Raw genomic sequence first — 22049 nt, 5'->3', positions numbered from 1 at the left:
TACGTTGACTAGTTCACAACGTTTCTGTATACCATTGTTTTCACCCTTGCCGTGCGGGAAAGTACTCCTGAAGCCAGGATGCACATATGACAATTGAGCAGTAGCTAGGTTCCCTTACTTTCCTGGCACAGTGGCACAACAAATGCGACACAAGGCCACTAGGCCACGATGTATGGTCCACATAATCTTGCTAGGCCCAAAAGGCAAAACAAACAATGCAGTGTTCATCACATATGCATGGTATGCAGCGAGCACACAAAGTGATGCTTAAACGCTATAGACGCGTTGCAGCCTTAAAAGGTGACAATATACTCTTAGCTAGCATCACGCAACAGACATGCGAAGCCACCTTTAAGTCCTACGCCCGTCCACAGGGAGAAGTGTTTCGCATAACATCAACATGTCGTCTTGTGTCAAACACTGTCTCACATTTTCAAACGTACTGGCAAAGCTTGTCGCTTAGTTTCATGTTCGCTCCAATGGACGACGAGCACATACACGAAAAACGATTAGTGACAAAAGCATGCCAAGTGCATATGCACATAACAGATACACTTGCCATTTCGTAATGCGAACAAAAATAATTGATCTCAGAAACCTGCGCGAAAGTTATCAGCAAATGGGCGCCTGAAGAGAGTTGCACAGCACACTCAAATGCAGCGCCAACATTCTTTACATCTACTAATGAGTCGTTATTTGTCAGGTACTTAAATTCGCCTTGAGGAATAAAAAATATAGCTTACACAAACTGACGTGTTCCACTAAGTGAAATGGTCCACGCAAAATATCACAGCAGGTTAAATCAATGGAAAAACGAACATTTCTGTTCGGGGTTCATCTTGGATCCTTTCGGACAGCTGTACACACGGGCGAACGTTGCAGAATTCCAGACGATCTTGTTGCAGTCCGCCGCGATGAGGCTCTCGTAACCCGGACGCGCGCATGACAGGTAGCAGAGCGTCATGAAGAAGACTCTGTCCTCCGGCAGGTGTTCACCAAGACCCAAAGGCCCGTCCTCACCCCCGAGGTGCGAATCCTTGAGCGCAGCGTAGGCTACCTCCACGGCTGGTACCTCAGGGAAGACGGTCTCGTTGTTTGCGCCGTGCTGGCACTCGGCTCTGGCCTTAAACTCTCGCATCGCATCCGCGGAAATGGTGGTATCCTCGATCGCGGTACCGTTGTATGCAAACCTGATGCCTGTGCTGTCTATGGCCTTGACCATTTGCATGGCCATCAGGAAGAAGATGCCGCCGTACAGCATGGCCCTGGTACCGTTGCTGTAGAATGCCGGTGCTGTGGCAGCGCCGAGCGCCAGCTCCACAGAGTTGGTGAAGTCCTCGTAGCCGGCGTAGTACGGATAGTTGCTGCCCGGCAGCATCAAAGCCTCGTCGTATTCTGGAGTCCTGCTAACCCGGGCAGCGGCCTGGCGCGTCTTGATCCAGTAGTGAGCGTACGACGGCTCCTTCTGCGGAAAGTCTGCGAAAAGCCTTTGCAGCTCGTCGTCACTGAGAAGCGACTCCGCGGGCCAAAGAGCCTTCTTCACGGATGAGAGTTTCCGACTCGCGTGCGACTTGCTCTCGTCGTCCATCCAACTCGAGGTGTTGACCCGCTCAACGGCCGCCAGGACAAGGCTATCGAAGCCGCTGTCGATGGTCTCTCGGTCTCGCGCCGAGAAGCGGGCAAAATAAGCTAGTGTGGAAATGAGGACCTTGAAGGAGCTTTCCACATGGAAAGCGCAGTAGATCGGAAGATACAATGTGGCTCTCTCCTTGCTGCCAGTGTAGCTCACGAGGAGGGAGTAGTCAGTGCAAGTACCAAAGTATTGCACAACGAGCCAGGATACATGTCTGTTCAGCTTCTGCTTTCCGTACTTCGCCATCAGCGTGGCGACTGTCTCTAGGTAGGAGACGTCGTTACTAAGAATCTTGTCCTCCGTGGTGAGCTTTGGGTGGAGCAGCATGCCATACTGGAAATTGCCGGCCCATTCCGTGGCAGAGGCATTGATTACGTGGGCACCGATCTCGCTGAAGGAGAATGCCGCAGGGCGTGGTTGCGAAGACTTGGCCGCGGCAATCAGCGTTGTTATCACGTCTGATTCCATGGCGCGGATCTCGTTGACGACGTTTTCGTCTACCGATGGTCGACTGGCGCTATCTGGGTAGAGTAGGACAAGGAACTGCTTCCAGTAATCGATGTAGTGCGAGGAGGTCGACCTGTGGTGATTCAACATAATTGGCAGACTCTGGCCTTGCCTGATCAATAAGCGCCGTCTTCCAGAGGGAGTTGGCTGCAGCATGTTTACGGTGATCCAGAATGGCCACTGCCATTGGTAACTGAGGCCGACGAGCAGGCCAAGCGGCGGTTGCAGGTCCTCGGGTAGTTCGGGCCAGCTTAACCCATTCTGCTGCAGCATGGTGTGGACCAACGCCACCTGCGACTGGTTGTAAGGGTAGCTGTCGTGGCACATCTTGTACATGGCCAGCGGCTTTTGTCCGGCGGAGAACTTGAGCGAACCCTTCGCCAGAGTGTCCGGGAAGCGGTCAAACCATGTGAACCGGAGGTCGTCCAAGACGGAAGAAGCCAGGTCGCGGTGATTCTTGGAGGGCTCCCACGCGGAGCAAACAAACGCCTCGAAGTCTTCGCAGGGATCCAGAGTCCAGTTGATGCGTGCGGTAAGAAGCGCCGCATGGCGGCGGCAGTCTTCAGTGCTGCACAGTCTGTATCCGCTCCAACGCTGTCTTGGGACGAGTACAAGGAAGTATGCGAAGGAGAGGATGGCGCAGACTCCGAGGCAGGCGACGCCGATTTCAACTTTGGTCAGGGTAAATTTTTTCCTTACCGTAAAGGACTCGCGGACCGGGCTCGGAGTTCTCGCCTGAGAAGAGAAAAAAAATTCTGTTGAAGGTGCAAAGTAGGAGCACTGGAAATGGCTTTTTCTATATAAACCGCAGCGGTGGCTTAGCGGTTTGAGCATCGGCATCGCATTCGGGAGGTGCAGGGTTCGATCCCCAATGCGGCCGGTTACGCACCGGTGACACAATGGAATCTCCCCCTGGCCTGGTGCTCGGCTTAAGCAGGGTGGAATGCTTTGGATATGCGTCTTTGACCACGCCTTGAGTAAACGAAGATATGCGCCATGGCGCTCTTTGGCCGCACATGCCCTTTGCGCAATAAAAAAATTATCATCATCATCAGCTTTTTCTATAGCTTCAAGAAACTACTGCGCTCACAAAATAAACGACGCACACATGACCTTCGCAAAAATCATGACTAAAAGCTGTGTCCATTTATTAAGTGGACACGGGGTGGAAAATATTTCGCGTAAATTGCACAAGTTGCACCAGAAAAAAAAAAGGCAAAGAATAATCATGCACAGTCGTGTCCATTTGATACGAACACTTCGGTACCCGGTTCGTGTACTGAACACGTGTACAGTACACGAACACTTCGGTTCGTGTGCTGCGCGATGTCAGTGCACGTTAAAGAACCCCAGATGGTCGAAATTTCCGGAGCCCTTCACTACGGCGTCCCTCATAGCCTGAGTCGCTTTGGGACGCTAAACCCCAATAAACCAAACCAAACTTCGGTACCTAGGCAAAACTGCCCAAAGAACGAGTCGTCCGTAATAAAGAATCGTGAAGGAAAAAACTTATTTCAAAAAAGCACTGCAACTTATGTCTACTTTCGTGCGAAGTGGTGGGCAGTGAAATGGAATTCTAAGAAAATCTTGAGATGTCTTGGTAGCCATTATATTTAATCAATCGCTGTGCAGCTTGCACAACCTAGCAGTCCTAGCATTGATATGGCCTATCGCCTATCATAACTGTTTGCGTACCGCCAATAGCCATTACATATCTGTACTTAGCGGACAGTGTTGAATATACGGCTTTCCACATAGCGCAAGCTGCAGAAAGAGTTGTATTACAACCCTTTATGCAATACAGCAAATGGTAATGGCGCGTCGACTAGGCACCTTGTACACGAAAAAGTGCTTTCACTTATTGCACTTTACTTTGGCGCTACCTTTCGCCGGTGACCTGCGCTCAGAGTACAAGAAAGGGAACATCTGGTCGGGGCAGTGGAGATTCTGTTCAGGTTACTGTACACATTAACCCGGAAGAAATACATGGGTCTCAATGGGCTCTGCGTATTTTCACCTAGACCATTGCGCCGACAGCGACTCTCCATACTAGAGAGACGTAAATCGATTGAAGGTTTTGGCCGCCAATGAAACCGTCTAATACGAATAGTCCATTTTAACGGAGGTCAAACTGAGGCACGGCTGCTTACCCGAAATCGTACACCGCTATCCACTGACGACCCCAGTACTTATAGCCTTCGTACGTTCTGGCCAGCTCGGGTCATCATCCGCATAGCCATTATCATCAACCGAACTATGTCCACTGCAGGACAAGGACCTCTTCCAACGTTCTCCCATTAACCCTGCCCTGCGCAGCTGCGGTCAGTTTTAAGGCGAAAGCGTTTAATGGCTCATACTCGCGGCCATGACTTTGTTCGTTACATCTGAACTTAAAGTCATAACTATAGTCATTACTATTCATAAGTCATGACTAACTAGTAATTAACTAGTCATCAACGAATTAGTCATGACTAACTACTCATTAACCAGCCATCAGCTAGTTAGTCCTGACTAGTCAGTCATAAACAAATCATGACTACTTTGCCATTAACCAATCACGACTAGTTAGCGACCAATTAATTACTCCTGACTAACTAACCATTAACCAGTCATGAGTAGTCAGTCATGATTGGCTACTCATGACTAGTCATTACCAATCATGATAAGTTAGTCGTCAGATGCGTCAACAGTAGCAGCCAAAGTTGCGTGCAAATGCTTTCGCACCGCGCACTTTAGATCGTCGAAGTGCCCCCTGAATTTTTATCCCTGCAAACTTCCGGGACCTCATCAGCCCACCTGACTGTCTGCCGGCACTTGCTACCTTTTCCTTCTCTTAGAACCCACTCAGTTGCTACAAGATGGTTCCGGTTTAATGGGGTTTAACATCCCAAAGCGACTCAGGCTATGAGGGACGCCGTAGTAGATGCCTCTGGATAATTTCGACCCGCTGGAGTTCCTTGACGTGCACTGACATCGCACAGTCCACGGGCCTCTAGAATTTTGCCTCCATAGGAATACGACTACAGCGGCCGCGATCGGACCCGAGTCTTTCGGGTCAGCAGCCGAGCACCTTAACCACTGAGCCACCGCGGCGGCCACAACCTCGCATGTATTGGCTCTCTAGGAGCTAATATGTCGGAGTATTTGTGTTGCTTCGTCAGTTTTCTTGTTCGCGTTTCATTCGTTGCTGACAGCAAGTTATCGCGTGTTCAAATGTGGGCTCTTCGAATAGTGAGTAGCCTGAGTAGCCTTTTGGGAATAGTGAGTAGCCCACCCCACTCACAATTTTCTCGAGACCGGAGAATGAGTCGAACACGTCCGCAATCTTCTGTTTCCCGGAGGCCGGTGAGGCTGCCTCCTTGGCACCGCTGTCGGGGGAACGGTTTTCGTCCTGGGAACGGGAATTCAACTACGTCAGTTCTGCGCGCGTGGAGAATGCGTTTCGCTCGCAACGACATGTTGAGGGCTTGAAATTCAGCCTTAACACTTTCTGGCAACGAAATACGAGCAGCATGGTACAGAGGCAACCTTCAATGAGAGAGTTACAACCAAAAACTACAGACGGCTTCAGGCAGTAACGAAAACCCGAACAACGAAAAATAATTTGTAGGGCGCACTTAAGCTCCGCCTTGAGGCAGTGAGGCGATAGCACAATGGGTTAATTCCCATATATCCATAAAGTAATTCTCTAGTTTAAACTGACGAATCCCTCATATCGCTCCTTGAACAGCGGCACAGGGGTTAGGTAATGCGCATCTGCCCTGAGATGGCAGGTGCTCCCAGCGGTTGGCCTTGCGTAGCCCAAGTGGCTCTTTCCGAGCGACCAATCACTTAAGCTCCGCCTTTAGGCGATGACGCAATAGCGTAATGGGTTAATTCCCATATATGCGCAACTGGTCATTCTTTACATTCATATTGCTACGGACGCTGGGAGGACGACGAAGTGATCATGATGAAGTTAGCGCCAAAAACAAGGACCGAAGTAGGAGAGTAGACACAACACGAGCGCTTTTTCGAAACTAAAACTTTAATGGAAGAACACATGACATATATACCCATCTCGTGAAGTAAATCAAAAGAAACAAACATGATAACATCAAGATAAACCTTAGAGGGCGTGAGGAGTGCTGAGGGTGCAAAAGGTGCATAAAAGGTGCAAAAACACCTGCGAAAAAGCGCTCGTCTTGTGTCTACTCTCCTACTTTGGTCCTCGTTTTTGGCGCTAACTTCATCATGAATACGATTCAACTCGCCCAACTTTCCACCTTACTACGACGAAGTGGTTCGTAACGAAGACGACGCTGAAGTGCGCGCTTGTGTGCTGAGGGACTACTCCAAGCCGTCGGTCCCTTGCGTAGCAGGTTACCTCTGCTGTTTCTAGCCGCCACGTATCATTTGGTGGAGGTTGCTAAATTCGATCCCCGACCTCAAGCTGGCTCTCCGCCGTGGCCGCCGCCTCGCCACCATGTCTACCGAGTCAGAGCCATCTCCCTCCGTCAATAACGCTAGCCGTCGTCGTGGCCCACCACCGCGAACCCGCACGTTCTGCGGTACAGACGACGTTGATGTGGACGACTGGCTGGCCGTTTACGAACGCGTCAGCACGCACAACAGGTGGGATGCGACGCTGATGCTCGCTAATGTGATCTTTTACCTGACCGGCACCGCGAGAGTGTGGTTCGGAACCCACGAAGATGACCTCATGGGACATCTGTAAGCAGAAGTTCCGCGCCCTTTTCGGAAAACCCATGGGCCGCCAACTCGCCGTCAAGAAGGCTCTCGCGTCGCGCGCCCAAACTTCCTCCGAGCCATACATAGCCTACATAAAAGACGTCCTCGCCTTGTGCCGTAAAGTTGATAAAGACATGTCCGAGGCAGATAGAGTTGGCCACATACTGAAAGGCATTGCCGACGATGCCTTTAATCTGCTTCTGTGCAAAGACTGTTCCACGGTCGCTTCTGTTCTTGAGGTGCGCCGGCGTTTCGAGCAAGCCAAACACAGGCGCATTTCTCACCGTTTTGACCGGCTGCCGAACACTGCTGCTAGCTCCTCCTGTGAAGATCTACCAATATTGCGGCAGCCTTCCGACCCGGCTAACTTAACCCGTATCGTGCGCCGCGAACTGGAGGCGATGACGCCCGCTGTTTCTTCCTTGCAACTGCCGGACAACTCCTTGGCCCTCATCCAAGCCGTCGTTCGCCAGGAGGTTGCGAACATGGCCGTCCCTCCTCCTCGCGTCGTGGACACCGCTCATGCCAGCCCGGACCCTCCAGTGATCGCGGCTGCCACTTACAGTCGCAGCTTCTCGCCTCGGTACCGATATCGCAATCCTGCCGAATAGCGTACCTCTGATGATAGGTGGATCTGTTTTACCTGCTCTCGCGTCGGACACATCTCCCGTCACTGCCGCAGCCGTTGGTCCCCGCCACCTCGCCCCTACTCCTTCGTCGACCGCCGCAACGACTACGGCCCGCGCCGCTTCACACCACGTCCCGATCCGCTCCGTGACGAGCCCGCTCCGCAAGCTCGTGGGTCCAGCCGCTCACCTTCCCCATTAGGCCGCCGCTCCCGTTCTCCTACCACACGCCGCAGCCCTTCTCCTTCGACCTCCTGCCACTTCTCGGAAAACTAGCCGATGCAGCCCCCGGAGGTGACGCTGCATCATTGACCCGGCCTGAAAATCCTCTCTTGACCCCCGCTGCCCAACGTAATCTCTTGAATGTTCTTGTGGATGAAGTCCCGGTCCTTGCCCTCATTGATACTGGCGCCCAAATGTCTGTCCTGAGCTCTTCTTTGCACCGCCGCCTCAAGAAAGTTTTAACGCCTGCCGCCATGTCCACGGTTCGCGTCGCCGATGGCAGCCCCGCTGCGGTGATTGGAATGTGCACTGCGAGAGTCAGCATTTCCGGACGTCATATACCCATTCTGTTCACCGTCCTGACCAGGTGCCCTCAGGACATGATCCTTGGCCTTGACTTTTTAACCGCCCATTCAGCTCTTATTGACTGTTCCTCAGGCCTTCTCCGATTGGATCTGCCCCTGTGCATTGACGATCCCGCCAGCTCACCTCGCCTTCAATCCACCGAGTTTGCTCGTCTCCCGCCGCAAGCTGCTGTCTACATCCCTATGTCGCCTTCTTCTCCCGTCCCTGATGGAGACTACGTCGCCTGCCCTATCACCGCTGTGATTCTGAATCGTAACGTCCTCTTTCCCCACACCATTGCCCACATCAACAACAAATGCACCTGCCTCCCTGTCCTCAACTTCAGCCTGTCCCCTCAGGTACTTTCCACCGGCATTTCACTTGCTGATCTGTCCCCATTGACCGATTGCACAGTTTCTGCCCTGGCTCCTGACCCAACGACTGCCGTCTCCAACGTCCCTACACCGCAGCCCTCCCGTGAGGATTCTATTTCCAGGATCATCGCGGCCGATCTGCCCTCGGCTGATTCTACAGCTCTTTACAATCTCTTGTCCTCTTACAGTGATATTTTTGTCTTTGGGGACCGTCCCTTGGGTCAAACCTCTGTTGTCTCCCACCGCATTGACACCGGCGAGGCCCACCCTATTCACAGACGCCCCTATAGGGTCTCTCTCGCAGAGCGCCGTGTTATTCAGGCAGAGGTGGGCAAGATGTTGGCCCGCAACAACATCGAGCCTTCGAGTAGTCCTTGGGCGTCCCCTGTCGTGCTTGTTAAAAAGAAAGATCAAACCTAGCGATTCTGCGTCGATTACCGCCATCTGAATGCCGTCACAAAGAAAGACGTCTACCCTTTGCCCCGAATTGACGACGCTCTCGATTGCTTGCACGGCGCCCACTACTTTTCCTACATCGATCTTCGCTCAGGGTACTGGCAGATCGCTGTCGATGAACGGGATTGGGAGAAAACCGCGTTTGTCACCCCGGGCGGCCTGTGCCAATTTAAAGTCATGCCTTTCGGTCTGTGCAATGCCCCTGCGACCTCCGAACGCATGATGGACTCCCTCCTGCGCGGTTTTAAGTGGACGACATGCCTCTGCTACTTAGATGACGTGATCGTTTTTTCGTCCACATTCCAAAGCCACCTGCATCGCCTTTCAGCCATCCTTGCCGTCTTCCGCCGCGATGGTCTTCAGCTGAACTCGCAGAAATGTACCTTCGGCCGCCGTCAGCTCAAGGTCCTTGGCCACTTGGTCGATTCTGCTGGGATCCAACCCGACCCCGACAAAGTCCGCGCCGTGCGTTCATTTCCTACTCCGCGATCCTCCGGTGATGTGCGCAGCTTCCTCGGGCTCTGTTCCTATTTCCGACGGTTCATCCAGAACTTTGCGGTAGTAGCCCGCCCTCTTACCACGCTCCTCAAGAAGGACATCCCGTTCTCTTGGGGACCCCCCCCCCCCACCCCCAAGCTGGCACCTTCAGAGCCCTTATCAGTGCCCTCACTGCTCCACCTGTGTTGGCGCACTCTGATCCTTCAGCCCCTACGGAACTTCGGACCGATGCGAGCGGCCATGACACTGGTGCCCTACTTACTCAGAGACAATGCAACAAGCTTCGCGTCATTGCGTACGCCAGCCGTCTCCTTTCTGTGTCAGAGCGCAACTATTCTATCACCGAGCGGGAATGCCTCGCACTGGTTTGGGCTATTGCAAGATTCCGCCCTTACTTGTTTGGGCACCCTTTCTCTGTTATAACGGATCATCACGCCTTCTGCTGGCTTTCTTCGCTCAAAGACCCTACTGGCTGGCTGGGGCGCTGGGCTCTTCGCCTTCAAGAGCAAACATTTTGTGTCGTCCACAAGTCCGGCCGCTTGCACCAGGACGCGGATTGCTTGTCCCGTTACCCTGTCGATGCGCCTTCCTCCAACGAACGCGAGGCTGACGCCTGCGTCTTATCCATCTCGGCCTTCCGCAATATTGCGCAAGAACAGCGCTTGGATTATTCGCTACGTTCCCTCATCGACCGCCTCACTGCCAACCGCTGTGATGATTCCTACGCCCCGTTTGTGCTCCATGAGAACGTCTTCTACCGGCGCAATATGCGGCCTGACGGCGCTGACCACTTGCTCGTAGTCCCTCAACACCTGCGCTGCAGCGTCCTTGAGCAGCTTCATGAAGTTCCAACGGCCGGTCATCTTGGAGTCTCCCGAATCTACGACAGCGTGCGCCGACGCTTCTTTTGGCCCGGTCTATACCGTTCTGTCCGCCGTTATGTGGCCACTTGCGAGCTGTGCCAATGACGGCAGACGCCCTCGGTTCTCCCTCCCGGACATCTTCAGCCGATTCCCATCCCAGTAGACCCGTTTTCCCGTGTCGGCCTCGACCTGCTCGGCCCTTTTCCGGTGTCTGCTATGGGAAATAAATGGATCGCGGTCGGAACGGACTACTCCACGCGCTATGCTATTACTCGAGCGATCCCAGTCAGCTGCGCCCCTGATGTCGCTGACTTTCTGCTGCACGACGTCATACTCCACCACGGTGCTCCCCGTCACCTGCTCACCGATCGCGGCCGCTGCTTTCTTTTATGCGAAGCATACTAAAATAGCCCAACCCAGCTCCTCGAGCGCGGCGGTGTCGTTACCGCTGACCTTTCGTGACCTCCATGTCATACCACGTGATGCGTGACGTCACAGCAAATGAAAAACGGGGGCCCAACTCGCGCCGTCGCGCGAGGTGTCGTGACCAGGGAGGACCACGTGGTGCGTGACGTCACAGCAGATGAGAAACGGGGGCCCAGCTCGCGCCGTCGCGCGAGGCGTCGCGACCAAGGAGGACCACGTGATGCGTTACGTAACGACATAGGAGAAACGGGGGCCCAGCTCGCGCCGTCGCGCGAGGCGTCGCGACCAATGTGTTTCCTGCTTCTGCCGCTAGGTGCGCTGTAGTGAACACGGGATGCTGGAGCGGCGGTATACAAGGGGGTGCGCCTGCCTCTGCTAGGCGTACACGGGATAGAGATGCCTCCTGGAGACAGGGCTGCTCGTTGGAATGAGAAGCAAAAGTTGCGGCGTTCTACAGAGACTGATGAAGAGCGTGAAGAACGTCTAGCCAAGCGGCGTGCTCGATATGCAACTCGGCGACAATAAGCTTCGCATCTGACTAGGCTTAACCTAAGCTAAGCCTCAGCCATTTTTTTTAAGTGGTCGCCGAACTGCTCCGCTCCTGCTCCGTTCCTCATCATTTAGCCACGGCCTACCATCCGCAGACGAACGGCCTCACAGAACGTCTGAACCGTACCCTCACCAACATGATTTCCATGTACGTCTCCGACCATCACCGCGACTGGGATATTAGCCTCCCATTTGTTACATTCGCCTACAATTCTACGCGTCACGATACAGCCGGTTTCTCCCCTTTTTACCTTCTCTTTCGCCGCGATCGTTTGCTGCCCTTCGACAGTGTACTGCCCGCCACCGCCTCCACGAGTCCTTACGCTCGGGACGCCATCGCTCGCTCCCACGCTGCCCGTCTTGTCGCCCGCCAGCGGATGTCGGCCTTCCAAGTCACTCAGAAACGCCGTCATGACTGTCGCCGTCGTGAAGTCACTTACTCTCCTGGCTCCCTTGTGTTGCTGTGGGTCCCTTCCCGCCATGTGGGCCTGTGCGAAAAACTCCTCATGCGATATACAGGCCCTTATAGGGTCGTACGTCCCGTGACCGCGGTGACGTACGAGATCACCCCGCTACATCCACCGTCCCCGGCCGCTGCACCCGCACCGACATCGTACATGTGTCCCGCCTCAAACCTTACAACTCGCCGTCCAGCTGGCCTGTGTAGTGCGCACCGGGACGGTGCTTTTGCCGCGAGGAGGGTCATGCTACGGACGCTGGGAGGACGACGAAGTGGTTCGTAACGAAGACGACGCTGAGGTGCGCGCCTGTGTGCTGAGAGACTACTTCAAGCCGTCGGTCCCTTGCGTAGCAGGTTACCTCTGCTGTTTCTAGCCGCCACGTATCAATATGTCCCTGGGAGTCCTCATATCACTCCTGTCACAGTGGCGCAAGGGTTAATGTGCCTCTGCCCTGCGATGGCAGGTGCTCCCGGTGGTGGCCCTCGTGCGGCCCAGGTTGCTCAGATACCAATCATTAACTTAACTGCCGCCTGCCACGGTGGACAGTTCGCTATCTGGTGGGCAGGTTGTGATGACCCCGCAAGGTCACGTGACCTGGGTGGCCCACCTGCCTCCTAGGTTGCTCTCTGGGCACCACCTGCCAGCGTTATGCTCGTGATTTTTCGGTCACAACGGCGGCAAAGCAAACGCCTGCGTAACGGGGCATTGTAGCGTTAACATCCGGTCTAGCGCCTGTCGGGCTCCTTTCGAGTGGAGTGACCCTGCGGTGATGACAGAAGTTTAAGCAGGCCTGCTAAAATAAGCGACGCAAGCAAAACAAAATATTTATGATGGCCGAAATCACTAAGGGGCGAATCATACATAATGACAAAGCAGAGTGACACCCTTGGTTCGCTTAACGCCGATTATACCTATTCCGGCACGTTAGTCTGTATTCACATGTTGGTTTTTATGTCGTTGTCGGGTTACCCTGCAGTTCTACACGAAGATACGCTTATGTGGTTTGTCAATACACTACAGATTACTCAACTATTTTTTGCCTTGAATAAAATGAAGGAGTGTCTATAGACACAAAATTTTGGTTGCGTGCCTTTTGTTCTCATGTCTGAAGTATGAAGAGACTCTAAATTTGTCTCAAACTATTTCGGTTTGAATTTCCAAACGACGGCAGCGACGTCGAAGTTTAGTACAGGTTAGAGAAGGCATGAGAAAAAGGTATAATCGCAGCGTCTTCATTCGCTGACATTACAGTTCTCGAGGCAGGTTGGCATCAGCCCTGTACTGAAATAAAGCAACGATGCAGCGATTATAGGATTTTTTTCATGCATCACGTAACCTATACTAAACTTTTTCGTCACAAAAATTGTACATTGTTATAATTATACATTATTATACAAATTACACAGTATTGTGCGTTTTTATTCTAAATATTTTCAAAACTTTTCCCGCCTCAGCCGCTCGCTCGTTTGCGGTGAAACTGCACACAGAGTTTGCGTATTATGGTAACTTTTGTTTCGTAGAAACTTTGAGAACAGTACTTACTCGGTTCAACCGTACTAGATGCGAAGACGTAACCGTCTGCGTAGAGATCGGTGAACCAAAACCAACATTTTCGGCTAACCGAGCAGAAAAAAATATAACTGATTTAACGAGTCTTTACCATTCAAAGGATGTTGTTTGCAACGCTCACCTCGGCGCCTTGTCGTGACGCTTTCCACTGCAGAAAACAGACGGCGCCACTATCGCCTTTCAGCGAAAAAACTGCGTTTGCGGGTTTTGGTTCACCGACCTCTACGCAGACGATTACGTTTTCGCATCATGCACGGCTCAACTAAGTAAGCACCGTTCTAAAACTTGCTACGATACAAAAGGTACTTTAATACGCAAGCTCTGTGTGCAGTTTCACCGCAAACGAGCTAGCGGTTGAGGAGGGAAAATTTTTGAAAACATTCAAGATAAAAACGCACAATAATGTACATTATCGTAGGCGAATATCACGTGCCGATCTATGCATACTACTGCCTCATGCATTCTTGCAATGAAAAAAAAACATGCAACCAAAAATATGGTGTCTGTACTCCATAACAGGAATTTAATGCTTTTTTTCCGCAACCCGAAACTGACGAAATCCTTGAGTGAGTTGTGCTTTATTATGGCGATCACAACTACATGCCACCATAATTTTGTCGTTAATTCAGCTAACCTTCCACCTGTGCCTCCCGTACAATTACTTCGGCCGAAAGAAACCTAACCTAACCGTGTCTAATCAAGCGAAATGGGTTACCTTATCTGGCCCGACAGCAGGGACGACTCTCGGCGGCGAATCTACACTCACCTTTGCGCTCTTTATGGTCGTCGCTCGCTGTGGAGAGGTTGCGCAGGATGCAAGCTGCTTGTGCATCTGTTGTCCAGCTGAGGCCCGTGTAGAGGGCGCTGCTGCACCCAGCGATTCATCGTACTCATGTTGGTCAGTGGCATCCACTGCACTCGTTTGCTGCTGAACGCCAGCGACAGCATCGGTGGCCGAAAGGACCTCGCAGGCAACGGCGGGGATTGGAGATACGCCACCGAGCGGGGATACCGCGGCCGAGGTAACTGGAGGAAAACCATCACGTGCATCCAATCCTGTCGCGGTCATCACAGATTCGCCACCGGCAGCGATCCCTGCTGCAGCGTTACTGCCCGAAAGGCTCTTGCCTGCTACGGTGAGGACCGAAGGCGCGCCACGGAGCATAGAAACCGCTCCGGAGGAAATTGGTGGAAGGTCTTCGTGTGGCTCAGTGACTGCAGGGAGCGTCGAAGGCTTGTCGCCGGGTAGGACATTCGCGGAAGTATTGGCGTCAGCAAGGACCTCGCCGGCTCCGGTGGGCATTGGAGACGCGAGCGGCGACACCGCAGCTGGGGTAATGGGCGAAAGGTCATCCGGTGCTTCGGGGTCTTCCTCGGCCATCTGGGACCTACCACCTGGACGGGACACAGCGGCACCCTTGGGGATTACGGTGGGAACTGGAGACGAGCCACCAGCTGGGGACACCACGACTGATATAATGGGTAAATGGGCGTCTGGCGCTTCAGTGTCTGTCATATGCATTATATCCATGATATCTGGAGGGAAACTCTCGGGAGCGCTGGGTGCCGATCGGCCCTCGGAGGCTGCAGTGGGAATTGGAGATCCCAGCGGAGACCCCGCTTCCGAGGTAATGGGCGCAAGGCCTTCGAGCGTTTCGTTGCCTGCGATGGGCTTGAGTGCCTTGCTCTCTGGAGAGACCCTTTCACCGCCGTTGAAGGTCGAAAGGCCTCCAGAGGCTGCGGAACGTATATTGGGAATGGTAGCTGCGCCACCGGACAAGGGTATTGCTTCAGAGCCAGGGATAGACAGACATTCGGCGGCTTCGACGCCTGCCGTCGGCATTAGCGAGATGTCAATCGGATGCGACTTTGCGGTTGCATCTGCGACTGAAAGGTCCTTGCGGGTGCCAGTCGTGGGCTTTGGAGAACTAAGCGGGGACTTTGCGGCGGGCTCTGGTTTGGTCGAGTGTCGATACTGTTGGTGGCGCTTTTCTCCATGCCCGTGCTTTGCGCTGGTTTTCGGACTTGTCACCTGAAAAAAAATCTGCGTTTAGATGTTAGAGCTTTCGGTATTTGCTTATAAACTATAATTACGGTTGAATTCATCGCTTTATCTGAGCTTCAGGTTTATAATCTGTCGTGCGCGGACCACTAAGCTCTAAAAGGCAACATCATCGAACTTGAGGATGCTTAACTGGGGCAGATGGATTCGCTTCATAGTTAAAAATCAGCGCAGACATACACGGCCGAAAGAATGAAATGCACACACGACTCTGCCTCACTCCTATTATTTTTTTTCGTAGCGAAAACAGCAAATTTAACGCAAGAAAGGACGCGAGAAAACATCAAAAATCCGGGAACAAAACCGGGTTCTCCGCTGAACCCGACACCGGGTCCTCCGCTGAACAGAATCCGTAACGCCATCGCGCAGTAGTCAGGAGCTTGTTGTTGGTTCAGAAATGAGGACCATGGGGAAAGGCTGATATGTGGAAGCGGCTTATTAAAGGAAACATAGAGACGCCTAAGTTCATAACGTGTGGCAATACGACAGCATGCGAAGCTGTTGATCATGCCGTAAGTGACAGGTGGAGTTTGCAAGAAGCAGGTTGGTCTTCAACGTACGGTTGGCACGGGGAGTTTCACGCAGACGAACTTGGTCTGCGGATGCCACTGCCGGTCTGGGGACCTCCCTTCCCTCCAATTAAATGGCATTCCTGGTCTAGTGACGTCACTTCCGTTCATTTCCGGTAATTCACTGCCAGCCTGATGACATCCCGTTCCTCCAGCCAATGGGATCTCTCCTCTCTGTTGACGCCATTGCCAGCTAGCCAATCCTATCTTTATGGACAACGCCGAGTTTTTATTGAGGGTTCTGTGCTATCGCAGAACAAGGTTCACTCCAAATGAGGGAGCCGATGCTGCAACCCAGTTACCCACACCTTCGCTCAATCCTTGGCGCAAATGGGGCGCATAAGAGGCCTGTCCCGTCTTGTCCTCTCTTGTGAATGTCCCATGTGCGTTACCCATCTTTTTGCGCCGTGAGCCAGTTCGCCCAAAGTCGCATCCAGCGTAAGAAATGATTTCCGCTCTGGCCCATTAATGTTAGGAGATAGAACAAGTACACAGCACAACCTGCTTTGGTGCTTCTTTTTCACTTAAGTGAAATTCAACCGACAATGAAATCGGGTTATGGGCGGTTAATATTTAAACACGGGACACCTAGCGGCAGCTTATGAAGGAAAAAATTTGGTCGGCGCTTAAACCCCAAGGGTACAATGCGATAGCACAATAGACACCCTTCCTGCGCAAGTAGTCCTCCTGTGCGTATAGATTCATGGATCGCAGGGAGTCCTCATACCAGTGCTGGCGCAATGGTGCAGAGGTTAAGCAATGCGCCACTGCCCTGATAGGTGGCATTTTCAAACTCTACCGCCGGTGTGGCTCGTGAGAACCGTGGCAGCTCTTCGCGAGCCCCCGTGAGGCTGATCTCTGCATAGATGGGTCTTGGGGAGGCTATCTCTCGAACAGTAAGCTGATACGCAGTGCCACAGTGGAAAGGTGACATCTGCACTGAATTAGTTTGAATTAATTTAGCTTGCACGTGCCATGGTGGGCAGTTTGCCGACAACCCGGTGGAATGGTGGACCACCTTCTTTTTTTGTGGCATGCATGGTCGGACGGCGGCTTTTCAACGTGACCTCTAATCCTATATGACACCAAAATGAAGAAAAGCCGACCTTCGGCTGCGAACCCGCAGTTGCGGCTGACGGTGACGCCGGATGATCTGCCGCTGCTGGTCGCGCCACGTCCCGCGGGACTGACTGGACCGGACCGTGCCGCCGTTCGCGTCCTCTCGCTGGGGTCCTTGTTGCCGGTGATGCAGCGGATTCGCCCGGGTGCTGGCCAGCGGTCTCTTCCAGGCTCGTCTTCTTGCGGGCTTTGTCGGCAACCGTAGGCTTCACGTCCGCCGCCTTGGAGGTCGTGGTGACCCTCGAGGGCGTGCGGCCCGGCACGGGGGACTTGGCGGTGGCGTCCTCCGTCCCACTGGACTGCCGATGCTTCCCGCTGTGGCCGTGGCTTGTGCTCGGTTTGTGCATGATGACCTGGGCGCGAAAGTTTATAGATGGCGGAAGTAGCTGTTTAGACGCACACGAAAAGCAAAAAAGTTACGATCCGTCAAGTCCAACTGAGGGAAAGCTTGAGGACAATTCACTATATGAAACTTGGACAGAGCTGTCTGAATGAAGAACACTGCGTTACTTGGATTGTGATCTCTGTTAGGTGTAAACAGCTAGGCTAGAAAGAAGGTGTAGAAAGGAGGTATGGAAATTGGTGTATAAATGGTGTTAGAAAGAAGAGCGTTTCAATTGCACTGCATCAAGAATTACGGAATGCTGGTTAACTTTGTACTGAAGTGGTCAGAAGATTTTTCTGAGAAATACCGCAGTCATTTTAGCTCCGAAAGAAGAAGGCAGCACCGCAACGTTAAAAAAAAACTCTCTTAGCGTGTGGTTCTGCAGTCGCCTTATGTGTTGGAAGAAAAAAATTGCTAGAAAAATTAAAGAACGTATGCAAGGAAAATTGCTGCCCCAAATCATTACGCTGATCTTGTTCGAAATGTTATAGCAAAGGAGATACCATCACTGTGGCGTAAAAGAGCGACGAAAATCATGGATCAAGAGATGAGCCTGCAGCGCCTTGTCGGAAACTGGAGCGCCGTTCTCTAACCTGCGCTTTGTGTTCAGGATCTGCCAGGGAACGTGGGAGTAACTCGAACGCCCGAACTCCAGAAGAGGTTGCCGCACTACCTTCCGCGAGCCGTCGTCTTACGCTTCACCTGCAAAGAGCCACGCCGCGCATCTCTGAGATTAATCGTTCGTGGCAGCGCTGTGTCGAGCGCACAATATGTGGCCGGAGGTGTGGCAAGTTACCAGGGGCTGACAATTCCCTTAACGACGTCAAGTTAGGCTAACGTACTGCCTGGATTAGGCTTACCTTTGGGGACACAAGGAGACGACGGGGGGGGGGGGGGGGGGGGGCTAAGTTGCCGATGGATATAGATAGCTGCTAATAAAGCGAGAAAGGTGCCGGTGCCCGTATACCTCGTGGACCGGGATGGTTGCGTTGCAGAAGCGGGCGGCCCGACGTTGTTGTTGCCTCAGAAGGAATGGCACGTACCACGGTGGGGGATTCACTTCTTCTTCTTCTTCTCCACAGCAGACGGTCGCTTTTTCTTAGTCTTCTCCTCCTTGTCGACTGCACACATGGCACATGATCGCGCCGGGCGATTGGCCAGGGTTCGGTGGTGAAGGCCAAGGAAAATCATACGGGCGACTGCGAGGAAAATAGAGGCCGGCGTAAGGTGGAAAGGTAAATAAAATGAAATTAATGAAAACTGGAAGAGAATAACTGACGAAAGTAAAAATAAAACAGCTTTGAAGAACGAGGAAAATAAACAAATAAAAAAAAATCGGCAGTGGCTTACCTCGGCTATGCCAGGATATACGTAGCGAAAGCGAGCGCAACGCGAGGCAAGCGGTGTGACGTCATACCAAACGGCGGCGGCGGCTCCGCAGTGAGGCGCGGTGTGACGTCATGCCAGATGGCGCGGCGAGCGCGCGGTGTCCGCCAGTTGCGGCGTTTTCTATGCAACGGCTCAAGGCCGGTCTCTGTGCCTCCTCCTCGGAGCACCTCCACAGCGAAATCGCAAGTTCGTGGCCAAAGTAGATTTCGCTACAAAATACAGACTGTCCCTTTCTTCTCCGCAAGGCTGCGGCGCTCAAGCCATAAACTTGCCGCGGCTCAGCTCCGACCTTTTCGCTTTGGCTGCCTCGAGTCTCTTCGCTGTTAAACTGCTGCCGCCAGGAGATTCGTTCGCATAGACTTCTTTTACGGTTACTTGAGAATCAAAGCAAGTTTCTTTGAATATTTCGTTGCTATTTTAACCTTTTAAGCGAAGCATACAAGGGCACAGAGATGGGTGTGTTGGTGGTATACGATTCCTTGCTCTCAACTGTATACAACCCCACAGATGATAATGCAATTATGTAGCGCTGACAGCCTCTTTACAACGGGTGTACACAAGAAATGTCCTCGACAAAAATAGTGGGTTGGAGAAGTGTGAGAAGAAGAAATGCAGAATTAATGAAAAAGAGGGAAACAAATTAAGGCTCAGATTCGTAGGTGATGAACTGCGTGAGCAGGATGAGCTTCTTTTCTCCTTTGCCGCATCTCAATGCCTGAAAGTTGCGCCCACTGATTTCGCTTTGCTTTGGCTGGATTTCATGTCTACCTAATGATTCTCTGCTTTAGATTGCTGCCTTTACTATTTGATCTATTTCGACTAGATTTATGGCTCACTAAAGACTTTTTTGTCCTTTCGCATTTGTTGCATTATTTGCCGCCTTTGCCAAAAGTAACCGAGCAACAGGTTTTTGCTTCTCAACCGTATAACGGAGCCTTCAAGGCACCCCTAAAGACCTAAAGGTGTCGCAACCTGAGGACAAGGGTTCACCTTACTTTGCACAGATTCGGAATTTAATGGCTGCCATAGGTGCTTCGCTACGACGCTTAGAAACAAACCATAGTTGCTGGGTTACTTTCGGCAAAGACTGTACACTTCCCCTTTCTTGGCGCATCGCTTTCGATCAGCCGATGGCGCGCACTCGCTTCAGACACCGCTTTCCCTCTCTCCGCACTCGCCGCTCACTGGGGGGCGTCGTTGAGCCAGCCTCTCCTTGAGTTACCGGAATTTCCAGTGCCTCTAACCTCGCCGCCCCTGTCACTGCATATTTTCCGTCTCGCATCTCGTCGATGCACGGTTTTCGCGCTCGGCTCACTGTAGGCTCCGCAGGCTTCATTCGGCGGCCGTGCAGAGACACACGCCGGCAATTTGCTTACTCGATTGCCTACTCAGGTAAAGATAGAAAAAAAAAGAGAAGCAAACCAGCGCGTTGTCAGTAGCTGTAGGGATAACCGAGTCATTCCCAGGAGCACGCTGCTTCACCAATCAGTCAGTCACTTTTTAGGGACCACTACAGACGGTGATGATAATGCAGCAGCACCGCCTGATGGTAAATAGAAGAAATCTGGTGACAACTAAAAAGAGCGCAAAAGAAAGCACTTGTTCCTATTGGCCGAGGTCTTCCGAAGCCAAATTGTAATAGAGTATTACAATGTTGTGCTCCCTTGACATGCAACCGGTAATGTGTTCGATACCGTTTTTACCGGGATACAGCACCACTGGGACTTACCTGTGTGAAACCTTGGGAAGTGAAAGAAGCACTACCTGTCAATTTCTTGTGTATGCTGGCCTGTAGGCTGTCCGTGCCGAACTCGGAAACTCTGAGACGCGCTTGCGCATATTTTTGGACCTTTCTGAAACTCTGTACATTTGGCAGCACCAAATTAGGCACGTCTGTAAGTGTAGTTTCTTGTCAAACAACATAAATACATGCTATTCGACATCCTATTCGACCGACTCAACAAGCGGAAGTGAAGCAATTGGTATATGCCCGTCCAGGCTGCTCCCTCGTTGCTGGAGTGCGGCGTGGTACCGCGTGTGGCGTCAGCTTCTGGCGTGTTGGGGCTGGCTGCGTTAGCGTGGCTGCGAGCGACGTGCTCCGCTCGGCCTCATGCGCCCACACCTTGGCTGTCTCAGAAGACATCGTGGATGGCACCATGCCTCTGAAGCTTCCTGCATTCGCAAAATTTCATTTCGTCATGCACGTTCTTTACGCATTCATTGTGAAACTTCATTATGCACATGATTGTTCTTAAAAATGGCCTGTTTGACAGCCCACTGAACGAATTGGGGGCTATCCGAAAAATTCTGTGAGAAAACTAAACTGTTTTTTGCCGTGTCATTCGGCACACACACACTCTTGGCTTCAAAAAAACTTTGAGTACAAATTGAGCAGACTAGGTACGAAAAAATTGGAGCCATTAGGACATACATGACGGGAGCCAACGATCACCGAAAACAAAGAGCATAGAGAATTTTTTTTATTATTTTGTGGTGTCGGTTAATTCGAGATTAATAGCTCCTAAGTAATTCATATTTCATTCCGCGCTCTAATCAAATTATTTTTTTTAAACTATTAGTCTCGTATTAATCAACACCACAAAATAAAACACATCCCGTATGCTCCTTGGTTTCCGTGACTGCTGGCTTTAGCTTGTATTCCAATACAAATATTATTGACGACTGAAAATCGAAAAATCGCCGGAATTGTCTAAAATTGTCCAGGGAACTTTTGTTTTGTCGTACACCTGACTGACGCTCACAGAAGGAATGCTGCGCAAGCTTGGGAACCTAAACAACCAAAGCTGAGCGTTGGGACTAAGACTTATAGTTCAGAAAACTAAATGCAGTGTTGAACAGGCTATAGGAAGAGAACAACAGTTTACGGCATATGCAGTGAGTTATTGCAAGCAGCAAAGGGATACATCTTTCTGGAGCAATCTTTGAACTCAGGTCCCGGGCATGAGAGTGAACTAGAAGAATAACGGTGGTTGGAAGTGTTTGCCAGCTACTTTCAAGTCATGAACAGCAGCCTTGTAATCATCATCAGCCTGTCTACGCCCACTGCAGTGCAAAGGCCCCTCCCATATCTCTCGAATTAACCCTGTCCTCTGCTAGCTACAGCCCCCCTATCTCCGCAAACTTCTTGATCTCGTTCGGCCACCTAACTTTCTGCCGCCCTCTGCTACGCTTCCATTTCCTTGAAACCCAGTCCATTACAATTAATGAACATCGATTATCTTGACTTCGTATCACACGCCTTGAG

The 22049-nt window shown here is 51.9% G+C and overlaps 1 protein-coding gene and 1 pseudogene across 1 annotated transcript; one reads left to right on the top strand and one right to left on the bottom strand.

The window, feature by feature from the left end:
- Positions 1-802: 802 nt before the first annotated feature.
- LOC149332938 (uncharacterized) lies at positions 803-20066 on the bottom strand. The gene is made up of 6 exons (XM_089557592.1): positions 19970-20066; positions 18363-18466; positions 16998-17363; positions 13976-15292; positions 5424-5531; positions 803-2875 (listed from the first exon to the last, which is right to left on the bottom strand). The coding sequence occupies exons 1-6, from the start codon at positions 20064-20066 to the stop codon at positions 803-805; spliced, it is 4065 nt and encodes a 1354-aa protein (XP_089413718.1).
- LOC149332939 (uncharacterized) lies at positions 6606-7773 on the top strand (annotated as a pseudogene).
- Positions 20067-22049: the final 1983 nt, after the last annotated feature.

Source organism: Amblyomma mixtum, chromosome 8 (assembly GCF_055824585.1).
Source record: "Amblyomma mixtum isolate Tamu chromosome 8, ASM5582458v1, whole genome shotgun sequence".
Classification (NCBI taxonomy): Eukaryota; Metazoa; Arthropoda; class Arachnida; order Ixodida; family Ixodidae; genus Amblyomma; species Amblyomma mixtum.
The sequence above is the reverse complement of the archived record's forward strand: the minus strand, read 5'-3'. Positions and strand labels throughout refer to the sequence as shown.